At 35.9% G+C, this 24678-nt stretch overlaps 1 protein-coding gene and 1 long non-coding RNA gene across 5 annotated transcripts in view; one reads left to right on the top strand and one right to left on the bottom strand.

Moving 5' to 3' along the window:
- Window positions 1–280: 280 nt before the first annotated feature.
- The window catches only part of LOC108755405 (solute carrier family 22 member 5-like), a 24659-nt gene continuing 261 nt past the window's right edge, over window positions 281–24678 (bottom strand). The window contains exons 2-12 of one of the 4 annotated variants that reach the window (XM_018498372.1): window positions 23768–24190; window positions 12981–13066; window positions 6801–6948; window positions 6370–6589; window positions 6161–6267; window positions 5302–5456; window positions 4312–4501; window positions 3592–3724; window positions 3053–3365; window positions 1869–2053; window positions 281–1191 (exon numbers count right to left, since the gene is read on the bottom strand). In XM_018498372.1, coding sequence (XP_018353874.1) covers window positions 979–1191; window positions 1869–2053; window positions 3053–3365; window positions 3592–3724; window positions 4312–4501; window positions 5302–5456; window positions 6161–6267; window positions 6370–6589; window positions 6801–6948; window positions 12981–13066; window positions 23768–23781 — 1764 coding nt within the window. In that variant the 5' untranslated portion in view covers window positions 23782–24190 and the 3' untranslated portion in view covers window positions 281–978. Of the gene's footprint in view, window positions 1192–1865; window positions 2054–3052; window positions 3366–3591; window positions 3725–4311; window positions 4502–5301; window positions 5457–6160; window positions 6268–6369; window positions 6590–6800; window positions 6949–12980; window positions 13067–16512; window positions 16839–18547; window positions 18582–23767; window positions 24191–24678 lie in introns of those variants that run through there. The other 3 variants (XM_018498373.1, XM_018498370.1, XM_018498369.1) reach the window with 3 other exon arrangements.
- LOC108755407 lies at window positions 11423–14764 on the top strand. Its single transcript, XR_001939765.1, has 4 exons — window positions 11423–12446; window positions 12925–13061; window positions 13157–13816; window positions 13964–14764. It is a non-coding gene; the product is annotated as an uncharacterized LOC108755407 (long non-coding RNA).

Raw genomic sequence — 24678 nt, 5'->3', positions numbered from 1 at the left:
AAAAACAACATCTTAAAAATTAATTTAGGATACTGTCTCATTTACTTACTTTAAATAATTTAAAGTTAAATTTAACATGAAAATACCATTCTTAACTCGGGAACAGTCCTGGAGTATTTTTACACTCCCAGCGTTTCCTTAAGAAAAAGAACTGATTAGTTCCAATAAATTGTTTAATTATACAATAACTGATGATATCAATTACTGATGCAGTATCATCAATTATTAATATAATATAAATATATATAAAGGTAATCAGTTTATTGGAACACTAATCAGTTCTTTATCCTAAGGAAACGCTGGGAGTGTAAAAATACTCCAGGACTGTTCCCGAGTTAAGAATGGTATTTTAATTATTAATGCAGTGCGAGCATTGTAATTCACGAAGCGAAAGGTAATGGGTGATGAAGATATACAAATATATCATATGAATGCGACGAACCAGCGCGGCAGAGATCTGATCTATTTCTACTTAACACCTCGCGAATTGCATGCTCATGCACGTCGGGGGAGATTTCGAAAGATTTCGAGATACCGTGAGAACACTGAGACTTCACCGGAAGATATTATAATCCTTCTCTTCCGCGCGCGCGAGCGGATAAACGCGGGGGAGTAAGACAAATGACGACGGGTGCGGCGGTGGTGGCGGCGGCGGAGGGTAAACAGTTACAGGGTGGAATATGCCGTGCTTATTCAAATCGCCGACAGATAAAATCTGCGAGCGTGCATTGCGCTCGTTGTTGCGGCGAGTACGATGAGATCTCACTGCGTTTCTCTCCCCACATCAATTGTGCGCTCCGCGTATTTTAAATGTCGAGTCTGGTGAAGACCACCCCCTTATCTCTATCTGGCGGGACCGTTGCTGTCAGTAAACTTTTAAAAGCTATCACCGTATTCTCTCGGTATTGAGACAGAAAAACAGAGAAAGAGAGATAAATAGAGAGAGAGAGAGAGAGAGAGAGAGAGAGAAAGAGAGACTTAACACGTCTTAGCGTCCTGCGCTGCTTCTCTGGCGTGGCGTGTACTATCCGGAATTTCGCGAATCTCGTTTGACTTGCCGATCCTCTCTGCCTCCCACACAGTATCCGGAAGTTTCGTCCCTAAAGTTTCCGGGAAAATCAGAGACAGGACGCCCGCGATCATGCCCATGGACCCGAACAGGATGAGCGGCAGTGACGGCATTATTTGTGCCTGAACGTAAATAAGGATACGTAATTAATGAAACGTTTTAGACAAGTGTAGTTCGTACAATGAATTTCTCAACAGTGATTATAAGAAAGATAGCGAGTATCATTGCAAAATATTTTTTTGTTGGAAGTAAAATATATTTAATAATATTTTTAAAGCTTCCTAAGTGTTTTCTTCAAAGAAGTTACGCGGTTTGCAAGTTATTCTCCGTATCTTGATACATCGTTAAATGCCAACGTCTTGTGAACGTTGCCGTTCACTTCATCAGAGCGAGGAGCAATCTGATACTGTATCAGGTTATTTCTCGCCATGATGAAGTAAACTGTAGTGTCCACGGTAAACATTGGCGTTTAACGATGTATCAAGACACGGAAATAAACTGCATAGCTCTTTCGTGAAATATAAAATACTACTGATATATAAAAATCATATCTATCATATTTAAAAATGGGAAGATACATAAGTGATATTTTTAAAGAAAATATTATCTGTGAAAAACAGTTTTCTAAAATGTCAGATCTGAAATTACAGAGGAATGCTGATAGATTCGCAGATCTATCAAATCTATCTAACATATATGAAAAATGTTTGCGACAGCATGGTGTTATCAAAGAGCAACTCGGGAAACACGTGTTGAGAAAACATCTGTTTATTGTCATAATGGGTGTCTATTGACTCACTAAAAGAGGCGTTTGCGGCGATAAGATTGATCCGACGCGGCCTGTCATACTGCAAATTCCGAGCAAGGAGTGCCTAAGCGTCGTCGGGAACAGCTCCGCCGTGAAGACGTAGACGGTAGCGAACGCCATGGTGATGCACAGCTTTCCAGCCATGTATAAAAGTAAAGGCCCGTAACTCCAGGATCCTGGAACAGAGCAGCGATAAATCACCGGGATCGCGCGCCATGGCATAGTGGCCATTATAACCAACATAATTACATGAACAACACGGTCGCGACTAAGCCGAACGATGACGGCACGTAGCGTCGTCTCAACGCGCTTTTTGCCCTCGGATGTGGATTACACACGTAATATGCAACGCGGCGTATCACACATTTACAGCTTATATTTTCGCGCGATTATAGCCCCTCGCCGTGCGCTCGTGCGCGCTCTTGCGATTAAACTTTATGATTCCAGCACGGAATGAGTGACACGTGCGAATACGGGGATCACGGGGAAGAGGAAAAAAAAATCAATGAAAAAGATCTCGCAGTTTTTTCAAGTAACAGCTTCCAATGCGCGCCTTTTCTTCCTCCTATGTGTCGATAAAACATATAATCTTAGAAGCAAGAAAGAGGAATAAAAACATAATAAAAATCATCACGTCAACGAAGTTCTTTGAAACGTGACACTAAGATCAGTATTCATAGTCTATTCTTATTTCAAGACAGTCTTACGTAACATGTTAAAACGCTAATATGGTTCTGTAATTGGTTTCTGATATCTCAAGACTGAGCTACTTAAGCGATCTTGAATAAGAACTGACTAGAAATACCGGTCTAACATTTACGTATTCATTTATGTATTCATTCATGGTATAATACAAGAATGTATAGCATTAACGAACATGAAAGAAATAGCGAATAGTTTCGAAAGGACTTTTTCCTCATTTTCGTGTTACGTCTATTTTCTTCCTTGTTAAAAAATAAATGGGATAAGCACTTAAATAGCTTGATGATGAAAGGAATATGTGGCACAGCGAGGTGCGCATCGTTGACATTAATGTTTCAAAAAAATATTTCCGAAATTCTTCCCTCGCAAAAATTTCTCTGGCGTAAACGCGATTCAACGGCTTTTTATAACGCGACCCACGAAACGAGGATCCATCCTTGTCTGAGGAACCTCCATTTTTTTTATCTCTTTACCTGCCGGTATGAACTGGATTGCAAGGCAGAACGCTCCGCTCAGCAGGAATGAGCCGGAGAGCGTTGGTTTACGGCCAATGTGATCGGTCAGCACCCAAGCGAGGCAATACGCCGGTATCTCGACCACCGCGACGAGCACGAAATTGATGTACTTATCTCCAGCGAACGCGACGGAATTCAACGACAGTCCGTAATAAACGAACGTGTTCGTGAGCCAGCAGAACGAGCAAATCAGCAGTCGAATAAGTATCACTGAACTATGTAGAACTTGCACGATCGGTTTCCTCTCATCTGATGTCACCAGCTTGCTTTTCTGAAAGCAATCATATCGATCATGAGATGACCATGAAGCCGTAAGGATCGTATGCAAATCATTGTTTTACGTTGATGTTTACGGAATAATGCAAAAGTTACTGATTGTACTGAAAATTACGAACGATAGCTGTACGTTAAAATAATAGACTCGCAGATAACATTTTTTCAATGCTATAATTAACCATGTGTAATTTGTAAGGACAAAAAAGAGAGAAGTGACATACCGTTTCCTCCTTATCTACATTTATTTCTTTAAACGTATTGATGGCCTCGTCCGTTACTGGCAGACCGTTCATCCGGGCCATTTTACGGTATATTTTTTCCACTTTCTCATGTTCATCCTTTGTCAGCAGCCACCTTGAAAATGACATGCATGGTTGATAAAAAACATATTTCAAACGTGTTTTGAACAGTTTAAAACATGCTTAATTGATGTTTTTAATATGTTTTAAATATATCTATTTATAGTACTGTTTAAAGCATATTTGAAGCATTAAAAATATGTTTAAGAAGAAATAATATATTTTATTTAAAAAAAAAAAAAAAAAACATTAGTCTTTACCAATCTTGGCATTATGTATATATATTTCGCAGATAAAATATTATAATATATCAAAAATTTTACCGTCTATAAATATTCCTTAATAAATTCCATTTTTTTAATTGTTGTTTGTTACTATAAAAAGTTGCAGATACGATAATAGTTAAGATAATAAATTATTCTAGCTATAAATCTTTCAATCTTTTATTCATTTTAATACAATGAATTATGTTATAATTATGTTATATTTTTAAATTCCCGATAGACATCCATGAAGGAGAATCAATCACGCACATACTTCAGTAAATTATAGATATACAATGTTCGACGATTTCAAATTTTGCTAATCGATTGAAAAGGTTTCACCGATACGTGAGTGTTGATTAAGATTAAAAAGAATTACCTAATTGATTCTGGAATGAGCACAGGCAGGAAGACGGCTAACAGTCCCGGCCCGTATATTACCCTAAGAAGCGTTCGCCAAGATCTTAGCCAACTTGCGATTAATCCCAGCAAAATCTCACCCACGGCAAACATGCAGCAGATTATAGTACTTCCAAAGACTCTGTTTTTCTTTCTCGCCGTCTCCAACCCTGAGAGCGAACAAGTGTATAAATTATTAGCGAACGTAATAACGCGTAAGTTATGTTGAAAGGACATTACACTGTGTGAAGAGAAACGTGGAATTAATTATACATATCTTATAATACGTGATTCTTATGTAATATGCAATTTATCGGTAATAATACGATAGCGGACGTAGAAAAATGTATTCGTGCGATCAACGCAAGTGCGTCGGTGATTTAAAAATTCTGCGATATACAAGATTTTAAAAAATTTCGAATCTCTTGATATAATCTACAATCGAGAAATTTAATCGACGGTTTAATAAAAAATCTCATAAATAGAGATAAATATTAATCGCTGATTTGAAGAAAAAACGTAGGTACTTTCAAATTGTTCCGCATATACATTAAGAAAAGTGCAATATTTCTTTTCTATCTTTTCATTTTCCGCAAGTATAACCTCGAACAATTTTTTAGTGAAAACTTATTATCTTTCATATGGCTTGTTAGTATTACATTTCCCGAGAATGTTTTGTCACAGAATATATTTTCATAGGAATCTAAATGCATGTCGCATAAAGCTACAACTACAATTTTAATAAACGACTAAATAAATACGTGGTAAATCCAGAATAAATAACTCGAAAATATCTGCGTTATGCGTGTCGCGTATTTGCATTCCAAACGCGAGTAAAGAGCATTACATCGAGAATTTGCTTCGCCGCCCGTGAACACTCGTAATAGGGCAGGAACGACATAACGCTTACAGGTGTCGCATTTATTTTTTGCTCTCCCCGAGCATATTTATTGTTCCGTTATTAACGCACCTAAAATAAATCCAGCGCTGTAAATTCCAGCCGCCATGCTGGCATCGAGGAATTCGAATGCGAGAAACATCCAATAATTCACGGAGAAGGAATGTATCAAGCCACTGACTCCAGACAGAGACGTCGCCACCGTCAAAAAGGTTCGTCTCCCATACCTGGAAAAAAAAGAATGAACGTGGATGTGCACATTGTCCCAGCAAAGCGCATTTCTGCCATGCCGCAATGCGAAATTCTTCGCGATACGCCATGCTTTCTTATCCAGAATCTGTGAAATCGAAGAATTGTAAAAACATTGTTACAGACTATTTGTACTATCTTGGATTATGTGAAAATTAAATATATCCTTTTAACTATAAGAATTTAATCTCGTGATCAATCATGAGTGATTGCTGGCTAAGAAACGCATAACAAAAAACGTTCACAATACAGCTGATTATCTGTGCGATTATATGAGCGATTGTATCTAACTCACAAGGAAAAATATAGAAAAATAATGTATTTTTAGACCTTCTAGAATTAGAGGAAAAAATAGCGCAACTTGCATTTATCATGTATGTCATGCATGTATGTCATCCTTTACAAGTTACAATGTCATATGAATAGCTAGTTTAATATACATAAAATCCTAAATATTATTACGTAATAGCTAATTAAATTAGCCGTCATATGATATAATGAAATTTAAAGAATTATGTTTTTAATGTAATTGTATAATATAATATATTTTTTTTTTTTTTTAACAAAATGAAGATATAAATAAAATGAAAACGACCTCGCCGACATCCGCGACGAATGTTGCGCAATATTTTGTACGTAGTTAATTAATTAAAGCCCCGGGGATATTGCGCTGATCCCTCACCTGTCAGATATGTATCCAGCGAACATCAAGCCGACGAACTGACCGATATTCTGCATTGTGCCCACCATTGTGAGTTTCCATCGATTAGTGTCGCAGGTAAAGCCCCACTGCGTCGAAATAAGCGAAGGAAAAGGAAAAAGGAAATTAGTCTGTCGCGTCTAAATTTCGACGAGTGAAAAATACGCGCTGATTACTGGGGGCCACATTACCTCGTTGAGTATCGTATGCTCCTGCGGATCGTAAATCCAAGAATCGCAATCGCAAGTGACGTTGGTGAATGATGTTTCCGTGCATATTCCCGGGCGATCATCTCGCACCGTGTAACGCGCGCAACCGGAAATGACCCCGTCAATTTTCGGTGCAGAAGCATTGACCCACGGCGGTTCAAACGTCGTGTTCCCCGAATGCTCGCATTCCGGCACTAAACATCTGCATTTAAACAATTGCTTTTCTTTCCTTAATTTTCCCACACAATTTAAAGTTCAACATTGTATTCTAACGAATTTAAAACATTTATATGCTTTAAATATGTTAAAATCCGATATCGTGTTTTGCAAATACGTTTGAATTATGCATATTTTAACTGCATATACATACACGTGAAAGTTTAAATAATTAGCAAAGATATATATGCACATACCTGTATTTAACCTCGCCCGCAGTAAATACGTAAGAAAGCGTAAATCCTGCCGATAGCATTAACGGTATACTGAGAGATGTGAACATCACTATCTGGTAAAATCCAAATTTTTCTATATTGTTCTCCATCAACAGATCTTTCGTACCTCCTATGAAAATGAATAAAAACTCGATTGTATGATCTGTGCTTCTCGATTAAGATATTATAGGAAGAAAAGTCACATGTCATTAAACTTGACACTATTACGAAATATTCAACTAATAAAAAAATATATTTATCATACACAGGCTTATTAAAAACAAATAAGTAAAGATTTTCAATCGCATAATCTGTCCTTCTTGAGAGAAAGATCATAACAGGAAGAATCACGTTATATTATTATGTTAATTCGTATAGATTACTATTTTAAAAACTTTAAAATATTAATAAATCAACTAAAAAACATATTTATATATCATAAAAGACTTGTTGAAAAGATGCGAGAAAGATTTTTCAATTACACCTTCCATTATATCTGTTGACGAAGCTCAAGTGAATGCGAACACACAGAGCGTGTGCAGAGAACTAACAAGACATACGATTTAAACAAACGTGATCGTTACGTGCGTCGATATTGATTAAACAAGCGTTGTCGTTACGTGCGTCGATATTGATTAAACAAAAAAAGAAACAGCGCGCATCGCTGATATCCGAAGTTAGTAGTTACACAAGATGTATTGCTCGTATATAAGTGCCAGGACAAATCTCAACACTTCCCCTCAATACATTCGTAAGCTAATCAGTACGCAGGTAATCGCAACTTAAGCCTAACAATTTGACGCATTCTTTATGTTTGGGACCCGGCAGTCCTTTCGTCAGAACATCGGCGGCCATATCTTCAGTGGACTTGTACACGATCTTCATTTCACCGTTCTCGACTATACCGCGTACAAAATGATGTCGCACGTCGATGTGCTTGGACCTATTATGGAAGACCGGGTTTTCGACCAGTTTGATAGCACCGCAGTTGTCGCTGTATAAAATGATCTTGCCGAGCTCGTTGAGACCCAACTCGAGTAGAAAACGCCTGAGATGTGTGGCTTCTTTTGTGGCGTCGCTGATGGCCATATACTCGGCCTCCATTGAAGACAAAGCGACCGTCCTTTGTTTTCGCGATTCCCATGAAATTGGGCATCCGGCAAGGATGAAAGCGAAGCCTGTGTAGGACTTCCGGTCGATTTTGCAATTCGCCCAGTCGGCGTCGACAAAACCTGTCAATGGATCCGAGGCTTTTCCGTAGATAAGACCAACATCTCGAGTGCCCTTTAAGTATCTCAATACGCGCTTGGCTGCTGTCCAATGGTCGGAGTCGTAGCAGTTGTTGAACTGGCTCAGATAGCTCGCTGCATGTGCAATGTCAGGCCTGGTACACACTGATAAGTACATGAGTGCACCCACGAGCTCCCTGTATGGCACATCAACCTGTGTTGACTCGATCTTCTCGTTTCGAGCTAAGTTTGTTCCCTGACTCATGGGAGTAGCCACGGGCTTAGAATCGACCATCCCGAAACGTTTCAACAAGTCGTCGATGTATCCTCGCTGATTCATCGTGATCTTCCCTTCTTCCTGCGAGAACTCAATACCGAGACAGTATTTCGCAAGACCGAGATCCTTGACTTCAAAATCTTCTGACAGATGAGCGTAAAGTCGTCCCGCTGTGTCGCAGTCCTTTCTAGCTGCCACGATAATGTCGTCGACGTAAATAATAACGATGACCAGATTCTCTCGTTCTCCAAGATAGAATACACACGGATCACACGCTGACTGAATCAGATTGAATTTGTACAGAATTGCTCGTAGCCTTTCGTACCAACATCTTCCAGCTTGACGAAGACCGTATAGAGCCTTCTTGAGAAGAAACACCTTATCGCCAAGTTGAAGTTGTTCGAGAGTTTTCGATGCTGCGCTACGCAAGCATGATTTTCCGCTCGAGCTCACAATCTCTTCTAAAACTTCTTCTATGTGTTTCGGAGGCTCCATGTACACGTCTTCAGTTAAATTTCCATTTAGATAGGCGGTGGTTATGTCGAATTGCCGTAATTCGAGACCTAGTCTAGCGGCGAGAGAAGCCACTAATCGAATAGATCCGATACGCGCCACGGGTGCGAAAGTGTCGCCGTAATCGATGCCAGGTCGTTGTGAAAATCCTCTCGCGACGAGGCGGGCCTTTCTCTTTTCCAAGGTTCCATCGCTCTTGAACTTATTACGAAGAACGAAACGGCTGCCTATCGTCTGCTGATTTTTGGGACGATCTACGATTACCCAGGTTCCTTTCGTCAAAATAGCTTCCAACTCAGACTTCATGGCGTCCATCCAGAGATTCTTCTCGGGTCCACCCAAGGCCATCTTCGTTGGAATTTCGGCAAGATTCGCGCATTCTTCGCCAGCAAAACGAGCCGGGTAATGTACCTTCTTCGGTCTTCCCCTCAATCCAGTCCTCAAGAGGCGAGGTCTACCTGGACCTCTCCTGGGTCGATCCTCGACGAGTTCTTCGATTGCTTCCTCCTCTTCTTCGGAAACCGTGTCTTCTTCGCGTATCTCCGTCACAGTCTTGTTGGGGCATAGTTCGATTTCCACGCTCAATTCATTTTTGGTAGTAGACTCCTCTTTACCGTCGTAGAAATCCTCGAAATCATCCGCGATGGTATCTTCCGAGATGTCTAAAAACTTGATGTCGCGCGAAATGTCGACCCGTCGTTCGTCGGATATCCACACTCGATAAGCCTTTGAGACTTCCGAGTATCCGAGGAAAATGCCTTTCTTCGACCTATCGTCGAATTTTCCCTTCCTGGGGTCGCGATTTAAGACATATACATTTTGACCAAAGCTTCGGAAGTGGCTCACATCCGGTTGCTTCCCGGTCCATGCCTCGAAAGGAGTTTTTCCGTTCAAACTACTCGACGGACATCTGTTGCGAATATAGTTCGCGGTGTTAATGGCCTCGGCCCAAAAAGATGGCGGGAGTCGTGATTGTATCAACAGACAGCGTGCCATCTCGACCAACGTTCGATTCCGACGCTCGGCCACGCCGTTTTGCTCCGGCGTATGAGTAGTCGCAAGTCGCCGACCGATGCCGTGCTCTTTCAAAAACGCGTCGAATTCGGAATTACAATATTCTTTCCCGTTGTCACTTTGCAGATGCTTTATTTGTTTTCCGGTCTGTTTTTCGGCATACGCTTTAAATTCTTTAAAAGCTTCGAACGCTTGATTTTTCTCTCGTATCACGCGGACCTCGCACCACTTCGAGTGATCATCAATAAAAATGACAAAGTATCTTCCTCGACCTATGGATTCAGTTCGCATGGGGCCGCAGACATCGGTGTGCACAATTTCCAATAAACCGGATTTTCGTTCCGTCCTTTTCGGAAAAGGAGCGCGTGTCATTTTTCCGCGCGCGCAAACCTCGCATGCTAAATCGCTCGTCGCGTCGTCTATTTCGATACCTCGAACGTCGCCCGCTCGGACACATTTCATTAGATCGCGAACATTTAAATGTCCCATCTTTCGATGCCAGGTCTTTAAAGTTCGATCTTCATTCTTGATCGCCGCGCAGCACTCAGACTTTGACTCGCGGATGTAATAAAGCTCATTCTTTCGATCCGCGATCAGAACTGTCTTGTTATTGCGTTTGTCCACGATTTTCGCCGTAAGCTTATCAAAAATTACTTTATATCCACGGTCAGTAATTTTTCCGACTGAGAGCAAGTTCGTTCTTAAATCCGGAACGTGTAAAGTATCTTTTACGCTCACTTGTTTCGTTACGCCGTTGACATCGCCCGTAAACGAAATTGTTCCGCGAGCCTTGATTTCCGCGGAGGCTTTTGTAGCAAGATTTAACGTTCCGTGTGCGATCTTCGAGATTTCTGAGAAATCACGCATGTCTCTACACAAGTGAGTGGAACAGCCACTATCGAGACACCATTTTTCGCGTTCCGGCGCGCTTTTGATTTCGAAGGCGTTCTGCGGCGGCGAAAAATCCAACGATGCAAACATGCTTAAGTTCTCGACTTTTTGCGTCACTTCGTCATTTCCGCGCGACTTTCCACAATCAATCGCTTTATGCCCGAAGCGTTTACATCGATAGCATTTTATTCGACTGAGATCTACTCTTTTTGAATCACGTCGTTCGTCCCGTTTCGTTTTCGGCTTTGACTGATCGAGTTGGCCCCTCTTCGCGCGCGTTATCTTCGCGGCAAGGGCTTTCGGCGTTTGAAAACCGACAAACAAATCGCCTCTGCGCGCGTCAGCTTCCTCGATGATTTTTATGCGTAACGCCTCCGGCGTCGGCAACGCGTCTCGTGATTCGATAGCGCACCGAAAATTTTCGAACGCCGGCGGAAGGCTGTATAACAGCATAACGGTCAATAAATCTGGGTTTACCTCGATGTCCATCTCTCCTAGCTTGTCGACGGTGTCGAAGAAATCGCGTAGATGATTATGAACATCTTCTCCGTCGCCCATTCGGTGAAGTGTCAACTTCTTCAGCAAAGACGCTTTCCGCGCTGGTCCTGCTGACTGATATGTCGCCTGCAGTTTCATCCATAAGGCATGTGATGTCGCACATCCTTTTATAAGCTTCAACTCGGACGGACTGATCGCTAGGATGATATCCGACTTCGCGGTTCGATCGGCTTTTTCCCATGCTGCTCTGGCAGCGGTGGCGTTCGGATTTCCCTCGACGGCTTCCGGCTTCGCCTCTTCTCCGTTTACAATGGACCACGAGTCGCTCTTGACGAGCAGGGCCTCCATTTGAATGCGCCACGTATCATAATTGTCCTTTCCAAGCGGCTCGATGCGGACGGTGTGCTGTGATGCCATCCTGTTCCGCGCTCGTGTTACTCTCGATGTTCTCGAAAAAGGAATCGGTTATTATTCTCTTTTTCCTTGTGTTCACACACGCACTTCGCGTTCACTTTGTAATTAATTCACACGCACTTCGCGTTTACTTTGTAATTAATTTACGCGTCGTTCTGGGCCCATAACCTGTTGACGAAGCTCAAGTGAATGCGAACACACAGAGCGTGTGCAGAGAACTAACAAGACATACGATTTAAACAAACGTGATCGTTACGTGCGTCGATATTGATTAAACAAGCGTTGTCGTTACGTGCGTCGATATTGATTAAACAAAAAAAGAAACAGCGCGCATCGCTGATATCCGAAGTTAGTAGTTACACAAGATGTATTGCTCGTATATAAGTGCCAGGACAAATCTCAACAATATCCTTCTTACTACACATAACATAAATAAATAATTACACGGCATACTTAAGCATCTAATCAGTTATGTAATATTGAACAATCGGATATCTAGAGTCGACGTACAATTACAGCATAATCTCCAACATCTATTTAACAAGCTAGCGTCCATTGTACATGTATATACATGTATACTTAGTAATTTAATAGTACTGTTAAGCAGTGATACTTAAACAACGCTAACTGGAAGAATAATCCGGCTGGAAATATAAGCCCATCTTAATCGTCTCTTCAAACGACTGGCTGTGTGCATAAGACTTCATACAATTTGCCTGTGTTATGTAAGATAAAACCAGGCAACATTTATCACTGATTCATGCAAATTCCTTTGACATTTAACAATAAAAAGTAAGATTTTTGCATTAAGTCAAAATTTGCGAGAAAATGTTCGTTAAATCCATATAAATTAATACACTTTATTTGAATCATTATATAGAAAAAAAGTAATTTTGAAAATAAAATTTTGTAAATACTGTATAAACTATAGCTACAATTATGTATATTTATAATTAGAAATGTTTTAAATACATACACTTTCGAATGTATATAATAGTTTAAAAAAATAAAACTTTCCTTTCAAGATATTTTACATATATATGTATAAATTAATATAATATTGTTTCGTATACAAACTATTATAAGCATATAAACTAAACTCGATTTCATTTTGTTTTCTTTTTTTTTTTTTTTAATTATTATAAATTGAAAGTTATATTTAAGACATTTCTAATACTTTTGTATTTCTCGTACACACGTCTTATTGTAGCGCATTTTTATTACATGGAATTTTTCTCAGTTTACGTTTAAGATTATTTTTCCGACGCAGAGATCACGTTGCATTTCCATTTTACGATTACGTCAACGTGTGGATATCGTTCGTACCATTTTCCAGTCCCGACCGCAGCGAATCAGCCTCGTCCTTCCTTGAGCAGCACAGCTGCATGCTTTCGTCTTTTACGTCTCGTAAGCTGCAATCATATTCAGAATTTATACTACTTGCCGGGAATCGCCGCCGCGGCGGCCGATCGAAAGTTCAACCTGGCGCTTTATGTTTCAAGTTTCCTGGGAACATCGCGAATGAAAAATGATGCCAGTCGCGCGCGTCGGACTTGGGCGGGCATTACATAAAGAAACGAGATCAGTTCGCCGCGCGAAGGCGGCTACAGAAAGCTTTTTCCCATAAAAAGTACCGGAAGAGAGAGAGAGGGGAGGGGGGGGAGGAAAGGAGAGAATGAAAGAGAGAGAGAGAGAAACTGCCCTCGGAAACGACTTCTCCACCGAGTAGCCGGAGCTATCCCGGCGGTATATAAACAACGCATGCATATAACGACGATGTTGCAGGTGCTGGAAGTTAGCGGCCCAGCGGCAAATAACGCAAAAAGTATGACGTATTCGAAACAGGATTATCAGAGCGTAATAATTATTGAAGAACCGAAAAAGGAAGCTGTAAAGCTGTGCGCAATATGAAGTATTACGCGTACAATACGGAATGATAAGGCACGGATTGGATAATCGCTTTGTATGGAGTCTCGTTGATTCGTTCTCGACTTTTTGATTTACAGCGTTAAATCATTATGCAAACGATCACCTGTACGATTACAACGTGAATCTGCATGAGGATGTTATCATAAACAAAAAAGTATTTTTGCAAACACTGTTTGCTGTGTATTGAACACACGCATAATAAATCTTTGTTTCGCAGTGATTTCTGTCATCAGGTAATTTAATCGCATGTTTTAATAAATTCACAGAGGAACAACTCGCGTTTTCGACTATATTTTTGCAAAGCCGCATTTTTTTACAAAAAATATGCGAAATATCATGTTTAATAAACAGATAATTGTAAAATGTTTGAAAAATACCAGGAGAAATTCCAGTGCTTCCCCGAAGACTGCGTGCTGACCTCTCGCAAGCACGCGGTTAACTTCTATGTATGGCACGTGGCTATTGATTTCCCAACGGTACCGGAAACCGGAAAACCGCTGCGCTCGAAAGAGAGAAACCGAAAAGAAAATCGAAACGCCGAACTAGATAAAGTAATCTTCCAATTGTGCCAGATAGCTGAAACAATTGTGCAGTTTATCCCATTGCGTCACGAGATACTGTTTTAACCATATCGAGCGGTGAAATGCACAAAGGGAGTAACTACCGGCACGTATTCGGTTTTACGATACCATTCTGATGTTGCATTAAACGCACGCCGCTCGCGAAAGTCTTCAGTGAAGTTTATCCATTCTCGCGATTTACGCGGGACAGGCATTGTTTCCGTGAAAACGAGGTTTACGAGAAACTAGACAATGTTAATAAATTAATGGAGCGTGTTTTGATATTCTGATCATTACTCGCGCGAGGTGACTCGAGAAAGTTACCGTGAACCAAATAGTCCAAGTTAATCTCGAGGATGTTGAGGAGATTTACGTACTTTGCCTTTAGAATGCACGGCACACGAATGGAACAACAGAATGAGCCATTAGTTCTACGATTCTTTTTCTTTTTATATCCTTTTAATTTGCGAACGGAGGATCTCCCACGTGATAGTCGAGTTGTCACGCGATTTCTCACGGATTCTAAATACGATATCGCAGTGGAGCATTAGGAGATGCGAATACTCGAATGATGGGGCTGTATTTATACAAAGATATATATTGCATCTTATTAGTAAATAATATTAACAATTTATGTAATATCGAAATTATTACTTATAATTACACACAGACACACACACACACACACACACACACACACACACACACACACACACACACACACAGAATATCTCAAAATTCGATAATAAGATTTCAACGAAAATTTGTGAAGAATAAAGTAATAAAAGTACATGCCATGTTCTTTCTCATAAAATCATATTAAATATAAAATAAGTAATATAAGATAAATAATAAAATATTTAAGTTAATTAAAATATAATAAATAATAAAATGTTTAAGTCATATAATTTATTTAACATTAGTAATATCTATTCGTGTGTTGTGGAATGGTATTAGAAACGATATGTTGAATTGATACGTCAACAAACATTTCGCAATCACCGACACTAAACAAAACATTACTATTATACGCATACTATCATACTATTATACGTGTGATATACATGATATTTAATTAACATTTGGGATTGGTTATATCTTAAATTTTTATATTTAAAAAACTGCTTTATAAATAAAAAACGACATGCACTTTTATGCAATGATTTTTTATCAAGTGATGATCTGAAAATTGTGCAATTTTGAGCATACATATTATTACAATCTTCAATATTTTAAAAATTAAATTTATTAAAAAATTAATTTTTTAAATGATACTCGAATATGCGTAAGATAAAAATGGAACTTAATAAGCTGCCATCAACTGACTTGTCTTTATCATTACGTTTTTAAAAGTATTTGTACTTAGAAATACTTTACTTGTTGTGAAAACATTAATAAGCATAACAATAATTATCGTGAACATTATCAAAAGTATTAATAAGCATTAATAAGCATAACAATAATCATCGTGAAAATTATCAAGAGTCAGATAATATACTCAATCCCGTGTCTTGTACTTCTAGAGATCAATTTTTTAACATGCGCATGTACAGTTATCACAATGTATTGTTAGTATTTCGACATATTCATATGCAAAATACACACTTTGGTGTATATTTTGCAGCTGATAACGTCGATGACTATAGATTTACATATTAGGTTAAGTAAAAAGTCATCGCGTTTTTTTAAAAGACATCTATCAGTAAAAACCGCAATTACTTTCTTACCAACAATATAAATATATCTTGATAGAGTAAAGTTTCAGCTTTAAAAATCTCTTTTTTAAATTATACGATACGACAATTTTTAATGGAGTTATGAGCAATTAAAGTCAAAATAATTCTTTTATTTAATCCGCGATAACTCAGTAATCAAAAGTCGTAGGAATATTAAAAAAAAACGATTTTGTAGGGAAAGTATCAAGCTTTCACGATAGGTAATCGAAAATTTTCTCAAATTCGTTTTGGACACGTTACAAATCCACAAAGTGAGAAGAAAATTTTTCGTTTTTTTCAGCTCGTAGTTTTTGGTACGTAAAAATTATCAAACTCATATAAACTTAAAAAATGTGATAAGCTTTTAAAAGTAGAGATTTCAAGCTTTAAAACCCTTTTTTTAAATTTGAATTTCATTCATTATTGACGAAGATATTGTATATACAACTTTGAGCTAAAAAATACGCGATGACTTTTTACTCAACCTAATATAATTGTTTTTTTTTTCTTTTCTTCGCATATCGTGTGCATTCGCGTTTTGGGAAACAATTTACAAAAGCGACGTTTACGATTTTCGCTTTTATTACAGTCTTGGAGCGAGAAAACGTTTTCCACGCGCACATCCTTCTGGACAGTATCTACATATTCTATTACCTTAAATCGGAGCGCTTAAGCTCGGCGTCTCTGTCACGAATACGAGCGTGCGGCCTTTTAAACGTCGTAATACCCGATTTTGCGCGCATAAGCCATGAGCCGCATGCTACACTTTTTGCTCGTCCAGGGACGATCGCTCGATAAGCGAATTAATGAATTGTCGCTGCTACCACCACTATCAACTGCCGGACACCCGCTGGACCTTATGTGCACCTGCCTGCTTCCAACTCGCAAAAGCAGCAAGTACCTACTGTCTCTTTGAAGGTAATAGCATTTCGCGATGGTCACATAATGTTTGCGCAAGTGGGGAACGGCTAAACAATCGGTGGGGGAATAACGTTTTATCTTAAACTTATAAAGAAACGAGCGTGGAAATTATTGATGGATATGTTGTCCGTTCGAATCCGGACAATCCCTACGTTCGAAAACTCTTTGGAGAGCATTTTCGAGATGTGTGATTACACTGTTCGATAAAAAAAAAAATAGAACGAAACTAGTCCCGTAGGTTTTTAACGCTGTATACGAAACTTCTAAATGTTCTCATGTCATAATTTTGAGAAATTTATGCTTAAAGTTGCAAAAAGGTGTAATTTTTGTATATTTTCATATTATTACTACCATATGAAAAGTTTTATTGCTATCAAAATTAAACATGTTATTTTCAATCCTCAAAAAAATTTGTTAATGTCGGCTTAATAAGATATTCAATGGTTTAGGGTCGATTGCGAAAAAGTGAATTAGATTATTGACGATTTACCAAATAGTTTTCAATTATATTTAGTTATATTATAAAGGTTTTTTTTAGGCTGTATAAGAATCTGATGTCAAACTTGATAAATTCAAAATTATGAAAGACATCTGACATTTTATAACAATCCAGATTTTCAAGTTTTGACATTCGCTATACTGAATCCACTATTTTGAATTTATTAATTTTTATATTGACTTATATACAACGGCCTAACAAACTTTTAAGTTTAAATAAATATAGTCAAAAGCTATTTCATTAAATTGTCAATGACTTAATATACAGTTTCTTTGTAATAAACCCTATATTTAACTATGAAAATCTTTTATTAGCACCGACACTAAAAAATTCTCTTAAGGACCGAAAGTCAACATATTTAATAGCAACATACTTAATTTTGATTATATTAAAACTTCTCCAATACGTCATACATTGTTATAGCATGATAAAATACATAAAAATAGCTGTTTTTAATTAATTAAATTGCAAATTTTTCAAAATTGCAGCAATATGGAAAACGCATTCTTATTCAGCATTTTCAAAAACTATAAAACGTGACTAGTCTTGTTCCAGTGTTCGAAAAAAATCTTTTTTCTGAACAGTGTTAGATCACCTAGTAAAAAACATTCTGCGTGCACATTAATATTAATGTCTATCGTAAATATATTAATATTAATGTACAAGAAAATCGAGATCTATATCGTCTGAGAAATGTTAGCAGTAGCTTTAAGCACAGCAATTTCATTTTTTATAAAGTATCTTTTACATGCTGGAAAGTGTTCAAGATTTCTAAATTGAGGAACGGCGAATACTTGCTTGGACGAATATTCAAAACTGTTACTTCAATGTACGATGCGTGTTTTTTTTTCATTCATAGAACGACATAAATTATAATATATTATCAACGTATGCACATTTTGTAAATATTGGAAGCAATCGTAACTCCATCGCACGTTTAATCAGCAATCCTGTTGCTCAATATGTTAGCAATTTAATATGTATTCCTATGTGATGCACAAAATATATTTCGTATTCAATAATTCGTACTGCAGTCAATTTTAATGGTATTTTGATACATATGCTGTGTATAATATATACATATTTTCCGTGTTCAATACTCGTGCGTAATTAACGGGAAGAGAGAGAGAGAGAGAGAGAGAGAGAGAGAGAGAGAGAGAGAGAGAGAGAGAGAGAGAATAAAGATTCATTTAATATTAAAAATCGCGGAAAGGATATTTTTGACGTTACCCTATATATTGAAAGGCTCTGAAGAAATATCATACATACGTGTAACTGGTTTCAGCTATCCGGTTCCAGCTTGCATTGCTTCTCTCGTGTACGCTATATGAGTTACAATTTTGTTATATCGTGACAACAAGTGTAAAAATAAATTAAAACTAGTTAACAAATATAATCTGTAGCCATCTATGGCTTTTCATGAATTTATTGTAACTAATTCCCGACTAATTCTTTTAAGCATTATTAACAATCGGACAATGTTGTGTAAAATTCATAAATGTAATAAGTACAGAATGCGCATTTCCTATTCTTAGCATCTGTGCTCCGTTAGAAAGAATTGAATCTCTCAGCATCTTTCTTCAATATTTTACGAAGAGAGAGACATCTCATATTTATTAAATCAAATTAAATTTATTCCTATAGAAATAACATTGAACACAAGATGAAACAGGTTTACGTGTTAACGATATCTAACCGATATCCTACTTAGATAATATATTTATCACAATACATATTTGACAAGTTTTTAATCTGATCAACCCAATTATGGTGTTTTATATATATGTGATAGATTTTTACACGAGATTTCTAGATACGTTCTACACAGATATATAGATACGTTCAATAATAAAAGAGTGGCATTTATTGAGATATAATCGTAGATGTCATTTCGGAAGAGAGACAACTTTTCCTTAAATTACTCTTCCAATCTTTGATATGTTATCATATGTATACTTTCATCATAAATAAATAATATTAAAGTAATACGGTCGAGTCTCGAGTCGATTAAAAGTAATTCATGATCATTAAAATGATATCAATTATTTCAAATTATTTTAATTGTAAAAAAGATTTCAATTTATTAAAATATTGTGCAAATTTGCAAAAATTCCATTCTTAATTCGAATTAAATTTATATCAAAATGAAAACATTCTCTTAAATGGAATCAGTATCTTATCACTGAAAAGCAATGAAGATATATAAATAGTTATAGTTAAAAGTATACCACTGCATTTAATGAGATCTCACTGGAAAGAATCAGTTATGCCTGTTTTCATCAATGTAGGTTAACTTTAATCTCAGTTCAACTGATTCTTTATCATTTTCTAATTCTTAGAACTAGAGAAAGATGAAGCAATTATAAGATTAAAGTTAATCTATATTGATAGAAATAAGCGTTAGTAGTAAATTATATTCCAATCAGTGATATTAGATCGCTGAAAATAGTGATGTGAATAACAAATTTAGGAGCAAAGGTGGAATATATAATTCTATGAATTTATATGAATACTATGTAGTTGAATGCGAGTTTTATTTCCATAGATATGAGAGCTTTTACCAAGAAATAGCAATCAAAAATTTAGAAAGCTTTGAAGGTTATATTTTGCTGGTATATGCGGCTATTTAATATTTTTACAGTAAAAAATCTTGATTCTACTAATCACAATCAATAAGATACAAGGCGGAAGAGTAAAGTGTAAATCTTCGAACTTAAAATAAGTGAAACTCTCTAATTATCAGTGGAATATTTAATTAGTAAAATTTTCATTAATTTTAAGAGAGTACATAGTCTCGTTATAAATTATGGAAAAAATGTAGGCATTCTTCATTCACCGCATTTATCACGCAGTAATATGACGCTATTAATGATACTAATAATTGAAAATATGGAAGTAAGATTTAATACCATACTGAAATGATAAGCTTTAACAGAGTCAAATTACAACGCGTATGATTATATTGATATGTATGTCATAATCTTATTATTAATCGATAATTTAATTATAATTTAGATAATTATTAATTAACAAAATTATTATTAATGATCAATAATTAATTATCACTTACAATTAATTTAGTTATCATTTACATATTGATAAAAATCTTAATCTCTTAATTAGTATTTAAGATTATAAAGATATTATTTCTTTCATATTGCAAATAGTCATATCACTATTAATTATGTTACATTTGTGTAAAGTTTATTCGTCCGACGAAATTGAAATTAAAATAATATCTTAAAACTGGATTGCACTTAAAATTCGTGCCATTATTTATAAACAATTTTTTATAATTTTGTTTTAGTTTTATATATGTGCTTTTTTATACTATTGCGTCAGAATTACACTTTTTTTTTTTATATATTCTTTCCTTATTTCTTAAATAATGGAAAATTTTTACTTATGACGACAAATTAGTTGTTTACACGTGAAATATTGTTTTCGAATCAAGATGAAATGAATTATATTCAATTATTTTATCTTATCTGTAAAATTTTCCCTAATATTTACAGATTTATTTTTAGATAATAACGAAAACAGTTACATATAATATTGAATAAAAGCGATCGACTGATCGAATTCAACACATGGGTGTCATTATTCAATGGCAAACAAAATACCGTTTTACTGAAGGACTATAACGCTGTGACACGTGCTTACGAATATTTGTAAACGAGGAAGAATTGAAAAGAAAATTTATTATGTGAGAGACGAGGTTGAAGGACGATTTAGAAGCAGCACTAAAAAAACTATTTCTTTATAAGACACACTGAAAAGATAATTTTTTTTATACTTAGATTGTTAATTTATTCTTTTTAAAGCAAAAATTCATTTTTATTGTAGACAAGTATAAAGTTTTACCTATTAACTTAATTATGTATCAAACTGATACTAATTAAGTATGATACTGATTAATATAATTTGTTATTACGATTAACTAATTATACGAAAAAAATTAGTAGTAGTTTTTTAGATAATAGCGAATTTTTGAGATAATAGAACCTAAAAAAATTAGATTACGTAAACTAAAATAACGTAAAAGAAAAAATAGAAAAAGAAGAATTAGATTATGTAAATTGCTTGTCACTTAAATAACGTTTTCATAAACGTACTTTGTTTCGTATATAAAGGAATAATAGAATTCATTCGCAATTACATATATCCTTTTGATCTAGAGTTGTGTGAACGTGAAAGAGCAATTGCAATACGCGCATTGGTAATAAAAATATGATGAAAATTAAATAAAATAAAGATTTAAGTATGATTTCTGCGAATCAGTCTTGTACGAATCAACGTTAGTATTCATTGTGCAAGATTTGATGGTTACCGAATCTTAATTGACATAGATGTATGTATCGTGGCAATGAACTGTAAGAGAAATATACGTGATGTGCTTAATGAAAAGGCAAAATAAAATGCTAAATGAATACTGAAATACTACGTACTCTATTATGAGTTATAATTAATGATTATCGCAATCAAACTGCACATTTCGTAATAAAATTCTTTTCTTCAACAACAGAAAGTCTCAGAAGATCATCATTCATCATAAATTTTCCATTATCAGTATCCATCTAAAATTATTTTTCAAATATGCAAATTTAATTGAAGTAAAGTATTTGAAATTAAAATAATTTGAAATTAAGTAAAAAATAAATCTATTATTATCTATTATTTTCCTTCTATCTGTAATTATTCATTTATTAATTCAAAAAGTTTTTAGATGCTTTTAGACGTTTTCAAGAAAACTGAAATTCGTAAAATTTCTTGCCCAAACTCTGTTCAGAAAATTTTATCAGTAAAGTTTCACATGCCAATATCTGACGCTTGCGCGACATTCTCTCTTATAACTCTATATATACTTTGCATACATTAGTACATATAAGTATTGACCCAGACCATTATTTTAACGACATGCAACTCAATTCCTAAACTTGGTTCGGCAATTGTATTTGCTGCTCTTCGCACTTGAATATTTAACTTGTATTTTATGCAAAAATAATATACATCGAGAGAGACATTGATGGCTGTATCTATATATATATGACGAATTTGTGAATTATATTAATAAGAATGAGATTGTTAGTCGCTTTGTATATGAGGAAGCGGATTTTAAATTTATAATTATCGTCTCGTTATGTCATAATAACACAGCATTATCGAGCGTTAACAGGAGTGTTTTTCCCATGTTTGGCAAAATTGGTTTGATACTTTTAACTTTGTAAAATTATGCCGGGAAAATAACGCCAACATAATAATTGGCGCGCAACCGGTCAATTTAATGATATGTTTATTCATTTACGTTTCAGCGCATACAGTTCAATACCCCTCTTTGATATTTTTATGCAGTAATGCACTGTTCCGTATTTGTTTGTATGGCCGCATAAAGTTACAATCCCGTTAAATATGTTAAATTTAGAAATTGGCACTCCACTCTTTTCACATACACACTGTATTGAAAATATTCACAATATTTAAATTGAATTTAACATGTATAGACAAAAACATTAACATCAACACTTCGGTTATACAATGACCATGTTCAGCAAAATATTTATTTTGCGCCTGTTGGAAGTTTTTCTTGCTATTATAGGACTCTATTCCTCTAGATCCAAATATATATTATAATTCAATCGACGCAAAATGCTTACTTAAAAATAAGTACCGACTTCTGTTGAATGTACCTATAATAACTCATGAAATCGATTAAATGTATACCATACCAAATGTATATGATTTGATCAGTTTAGTGAATCACTTGTTTCATAAATGATTTTTCAAATATAAAGATATTAAAACAAAACTGATATATCACTTGTTTCATAAATGATTTTTCAAATATAAAGATATTAAAACAAAACTGATGATTTTACATAAGCTTCTTCGCTTTTACAAACTGACATATATTTAATTGCGATAACAATATTATGATATGATAGAACTATCGAAGAGAATGTTATGTTTATCGTCTGTACTGACAGCAATTAACTTATCGAATAAAATGAAAGAGCAAAGTAACAATCTCAGATAAAAAGTACACTGTAACTATAGAATTGATATCAATTATGTTCATCAAATATCTTTGATTCTATATCATGTGTTGCAAATAAAAAAAAACTAAATATAATAAATATTTATACAAAAATTTAATAAATATTTATTTGAATAGTTCTAAGTAAATATTTACTAAATGTAAACATATATTTATTTTATATAAAAACCATTAATTTAATTTTTAACTCATCATTTTTTATCGAGTAAATATTTAGTTAGTGTAAGTAAATTATTTAATGTTATTCAGAAAGATACATATTAAAATTTAGTAATTTAGTATTTAGTATTTTAGAGTAGTTCTATTTTATAAATTTTGTATTTTAATACGTGTTTGAAAAAAAATAATATCCAAAGTCCATACGAGCGATCAGAGATGAAATTCTTTAATGAAAACTTCACAAAAGATCCAAAAGAACGAACGATCTCACTCACCTCTCCAAGCCCATGATGGCACCGTACTGCGACGTAAACACTGGATTGCAATCTCCCACTAATCCGCGTGAAAACCAGAGGAATTTGCGAGAGGGAAAACTCCGCGAAAGAGAAGGAAAAAAGAAAATTGCCTCGTCACGAAGTCACGACTTTGTTCTACATCCGCGTGTCACAGACGCTCAAACACTCGGAAACTTCTCGCCAATCGTGCTTAATCACACGACACGCAGAAGAGTATGCCGTAAAGGGTGAGCTGAAGTAGGAGGCGACGGATGATGTAGGCGATGGACGATGACAATGATGACGAAAGAGGCGTCAAAGCCATCTTCAGCAGTGGGACGTTTTTCTCGCCATCTCCCTTATCTGTCTTACTATCTGAAAGCTGGGTCAACAAACCGCTCATGCAGGATGTAGTCGTGCTGTCTGATCATCAGATTGATCACAAATAGGTCGCATTACGCACTCTTTGATACAAACACGTGTCCATAGTTGCCATCTCTCCGGTTTTCGACCAGAGATTTCAGTTTTTTGAAAAATCCAATTGACCATTCGAAATTTTAGTGACCTTTCTTTTTTAAATGCATGTATCGATTTTCCTCCGGTTTTTAGAAAAATCTTTTTAGAAAAATCGGTTTTCAGCTAACCCTTTTTTCTATAAACATATTAGAAAACAACACAAATTTTGATATTGGCAATCAAATTTTGATCTCTGGCAAAATAACATAGTAGGAACTCTGTCGATTCTCTAATGGAACACTAATCGAAAGGCAACTGTGGCAACTGTGGTCGTATCTCGTATAAGTATGAATGTTCATCGCTCATTTTTTTTTAGCGAAGATCACATGACTGAATTGTCATCAATGAATTATAGCGCGACCTATTTATCGCTTAAAAATCAACGACGAGCGACA

This window comes from Trachymyrmex septentrionalis, unplaced genomic scaffold (genome assembly GCF_001594115.1).
Source record: "Trachymyrmex septentrionalis isolate Tsep2-gDNA-1 unplaced genomic scaffold, Tsep1.0 scaffold87, whole genome shotgun sequence".
Taxonomy (NCBI): domain Eukaryota; kingdom Metazoa; phylum Arthropoda; class Insecta; order Hymenoptera; family Formicidae; genus Trachymyrmex; species Trachymyrmex septentrionalis.
The sequence above is the reverse complement of the archived record's forward strand: the minus strand, read 5'-3'. Positions and strand labels throughout refer to the sequence as shown.